Source organism: Aphanomyces invadans (genome assembly GCF_000520115.1).
Source record: "Aphanomyces invadans strain NJM9701 unplaced genomic scaffold supercont1.41, whole genome shotgun sequence".
NCBI classification, from domain to species: Eukaryota; Oomycota; class Saprolegniomycetes; order Saprolegniales; family Verrucalvaceae; genus Aphanomyces; species Aphanomyces invadans.
The window spans coordinates 23,134-26,537 of NW_008580186.1; the positions used below are offsets into that span (position 1 = coordinate 23,134).

At 56.6% G+C, this 3,404-nt stretch overlaps 2 protein-coding genes across 2 annotated transcripts; one reads left to right on the forward strand and one right to left on the reverse strand.

Moving 5' to 3' along the window:
• The first annotated feature begins 312 nt into the window (after positions 1-312).
• Positions 313-1,873, forward strand: H310_12593 (hypothetical protein). The gene has a single exon (XM_008879719.1). The coding sequence runs from the start codon at positions 328-330 to the stop codon at positions 1,807-1,809; it is 1,482 nt and encodes a 493-aa protein (XP_008877941.1). The 5' UTR covers positions 313-327; the 3' UTR covers positions 1,810-1,873.
• A 434-nt stretch (positions 1,874-2,307) lies between these two features.
• Positions 2,308-3,202, reverse strand: H310_12594 (hypothetical protein). Its single transcript, XM_008879720.1, has one exon. It carries the CDS (start codon positions 3,104-3,106, stop codon positions 2,429-2,431), a length of 678 nt encoding a protein of 225 aa, XP_008877942.1. The 5' UTR covers positions 3,107-3,202; the 3' UTR covers positions 2,308-2,428.
• Positions 3,203-3,404: the final 202 nt, after the last annotated feature.

Consider the following 3,404-nt stretch of genomic DNA (forward strand, 5'->3'; position numbering starts at 1 on the left):
ATCCAGACCTGCTCTGAAACAACAAATAGTACGACGACGACATCTCAATTGACGCAGTTGAAGTGTTTAGATAACTTGCACCATTCTCAATTGCGAACGTCAGCGAGCTATTGTGTTTTGGGGTCTAGCCTTGCCGTAGGGGATTAGTCTGTGCGCAAGCAAGCTCTTGTCCCGTAGCTGGTCCTCCTCGCCAGAACCGGCGAACAAAGGCTCCATTTATTCATCGAATTTTACTCCTAACGGTCGTTTGTTCCAGGATAGCCCTACCCCGCGCCCTTTCGCCCACAACTCGCATGGCATCACTTTTGCATTCGCTCGCAAGCCACGATGGGGAAGCCATTCCTGACGACGGAGGACTTGAAGATGTCGTTTTCACTCTTTTGCTGCGTCTACGGCATCGGGACGCTCAGCATGCCGGGGAACTACGCCAAAGTCGGTTATGGCTGGGCCACTGCTGCACTAGTCTTCATGGCTGCCGTCAACATCTACGGCACCGTGTGTATCTCCAAGGTGCTCTTGGACGCCCCCAAGAGTGTCCGAACGTACAGCGATTTAGGCCAGTTTTGCCTTGGGGCTCCGGGTCGATGGCTGGTCTTGATCACGCACATGCTGACGTGCATCCTGGTCCCGATTGCGTTCTTGGTCCTTGGTGGCATTATCTGTTCCATCTTGTTTCCCGACTCCTATGAAGTTGAAACGTGGATTGTGGTCATGGGGTTGTCGCTACTTCCCGTGTGCTTGATCCCGACGTTGAAAGAAGGTGCATTCGCGGCGGCTGCGGGGGCACTGGGCACGGTCTTGGCCGACGTCATTGCGCTCTACCTCTTGGTCGACAATATGAGTCCGATTCCGGCGGGCGTGAGCACGCCGTCACCGATCGTCACGTTTGACCAAACAGCGTCGGTGTTCGGAAGCTTGGCTTTGGCGTATGGCGCGGGCATTGTTGTGCCATCATTGCAGCGCGAACACTCGGAGCCGGAGCGCATGCCCCGTATCATCTACTTCACGCTGGGACTGATTTCCGTCCTGTTTATGGCGGTCGCGATCTCGGGGGTGTCTGTCGTCGGATGCCAAATCCCCGGCAACTTGCTCTTTTCGATTGCTGGGGCTCCCACAAAACTCGGGTTCACGGCCAACCGAGGCGGCGTCATTTTGGCAAACCTGTTTATGCAGTTGCACGTCACGATTGCGTTTGGTGTGATTATCACGCCCGCGTTCTACATCTTGGAACGGCTCGTGTTTGGGCTGCACAAGCACATGGATGCGCTCCAGCCCATCGAAGGCGGATTCGAAGCGGCGGCGACCCCCGGTGACGACAAGCCCGCGGAGTCCTTGAACAAAGCGGACATTGTCGCACCTGACGACCACGATTTGGACTCGCAAACGTATCGCCAACCGGGCGTGTATCCTAGGGTAGCGGTCCTTCGAATTTTCGTGGTCGCTGGCACCGTCGCCATCGCGTGCGTGTGGAAGGACCGTCTGTTGGACTTGGTTGACTTCACGGGGGCGTCGTGCATTGCCCTCTGCTGCATGATCCTCCCGATCGTGTTTTACCTCAAGCACTTTGGCAACAAAGTGAACAAGCTCGAAAAGGCGTGGGCGGTCTTTGCCATCGTGGTGTCGCTCGTCTTGGGGGGGTACGAGACGTACCAGAAAGGCAAACCCCTTTTCCACCCCCCCGCGGCGGCGACGGGTCCTGCGCCATGGGACGCCATTAAGTTTGATTTCTGCCCGCGTGATAGCAGCTACGCTCGAATTGTGTACACCAACGTGACGTACCACAAGAACTTCAAGCCCCCGACGTTGTAGAAAGTTAATAGGACACCCGTTCAAGGGCACTCTGCAATTCAAACAAACCACTGGAATTCTTGCATTCGATTGCGGGCGCTAGATCCTAGCGTCAGCCTCGAGTCTCTCGTGCTGCAATCGTAGCAACATTTGCGGCGGCTTGTCGTTTCGCTCTGCAGGTTTGCCAGCGAGGTAAGCTGTAGCGCAATGCCTCCGTCGAGGTTAGTGCAAAGCACGTTGGAGGCAATCCAACGATAGCCAAGAACGAATGGCCTTCGACCATTGTTGCCACTGCGGCGTCCGCGACGACCACCAAATCGACGGTGGCTCCATTCCCGGCCACACCCAGGAAATCCGTGTATCCCGCGTCGAGAGCTTTCAAGTCATCGGACGGATTTGTTTCACCGTCGACAACGAACCGTGGTCCATCCGGCGTCGAGGTGAAGTGGCCCGCGTGCATCGAATCCCGTTGTCGTGGTCCAAGAATTCTGCTGCATGAGCACATTTTCATGGTGGGTTGACCTTATGGGAGAACATGATCGACTTTTGTGCACATTTATACGTGTTCCGAAACAAACGTGTCAAACCGTCCTGCTCCCGCGCTATGGCACTGCAATAAATATTATGACATCCCTCGCCTTTACAAGAGCCGCAGGATGTCGTTATTTTGGCCGCCGCGGTCGGACAAATCCAAGATTGGCATCATCATGGCGTTCAGCATGTCGTCGTCCACGATGGGCAAGTCTTCCAACGAGTACAGGGTGACAGCTTCCGGCGACGTTGCTGAACGAGTCGTTGTGCACGGTGGCGGGTGCTTGCCACGCTGGCTCCGCGCCATCGTCCATGCTTCGACATCGGCCAAAAACAACTGCACTTCGTGTTCGCCGCCAAACGCGTGGCCCATTTTCAAGTGGCCTTCAAACCCGAACCGCCCGCCTTGTTCGATGACGAGGTGGGTGGTTCCCATCGCGTGAAAGTCGTAGTGGACGTTGGTGAAATGCATCAGCCCGACAAGGCCGCTTTCGTACCGCCACGAGTGGCGCGTGATTTCGTACGTTTCGACCCCGCGGAGCTGCCACAGCGCCCAGCCCAAGTACGCCCCCAGCGCAAACGTGATGGGAATCGCACACAACACGATCACTTGGACGGGGATGTCGTGGACAAACATGACAGGAACGGCCGTGGCAAACAGCGCATGCACGGCGGTCCACACGCAGAGCCGCCCCATGTGTGGACACACAGGCACAACCACTTGGATGCCCCCTCCTGTCGGCAGCGGGTGGACGGTGTACCTTGCTGTCTTGGCTGGCCGGTGCATCGAGGTGTGGCGACGTGGAAGCGCCTCCTCGTGCTGACCACTTGGCCAGCGGACCGGCTGAGCAACCAGTTGAGGCCAGACGCGATTCGGGCTGAGTTGGGTCCAGTGCCGCCGTGTCTGGTTGGCCTCGTTCCCTCGCGAACATTCGACGAACGTTCCGTCTCTGGGCTCGATTTTTAAAACGGATTTAAAATTCACAGTTTCCATCCTACAGTGTTTCTCGATACCTCATTCGAGTTGCAATTGCATGCCCCATCGAACTAGCCACGAGAGGGTGAACGAGCCGTTGGGCGCAAAC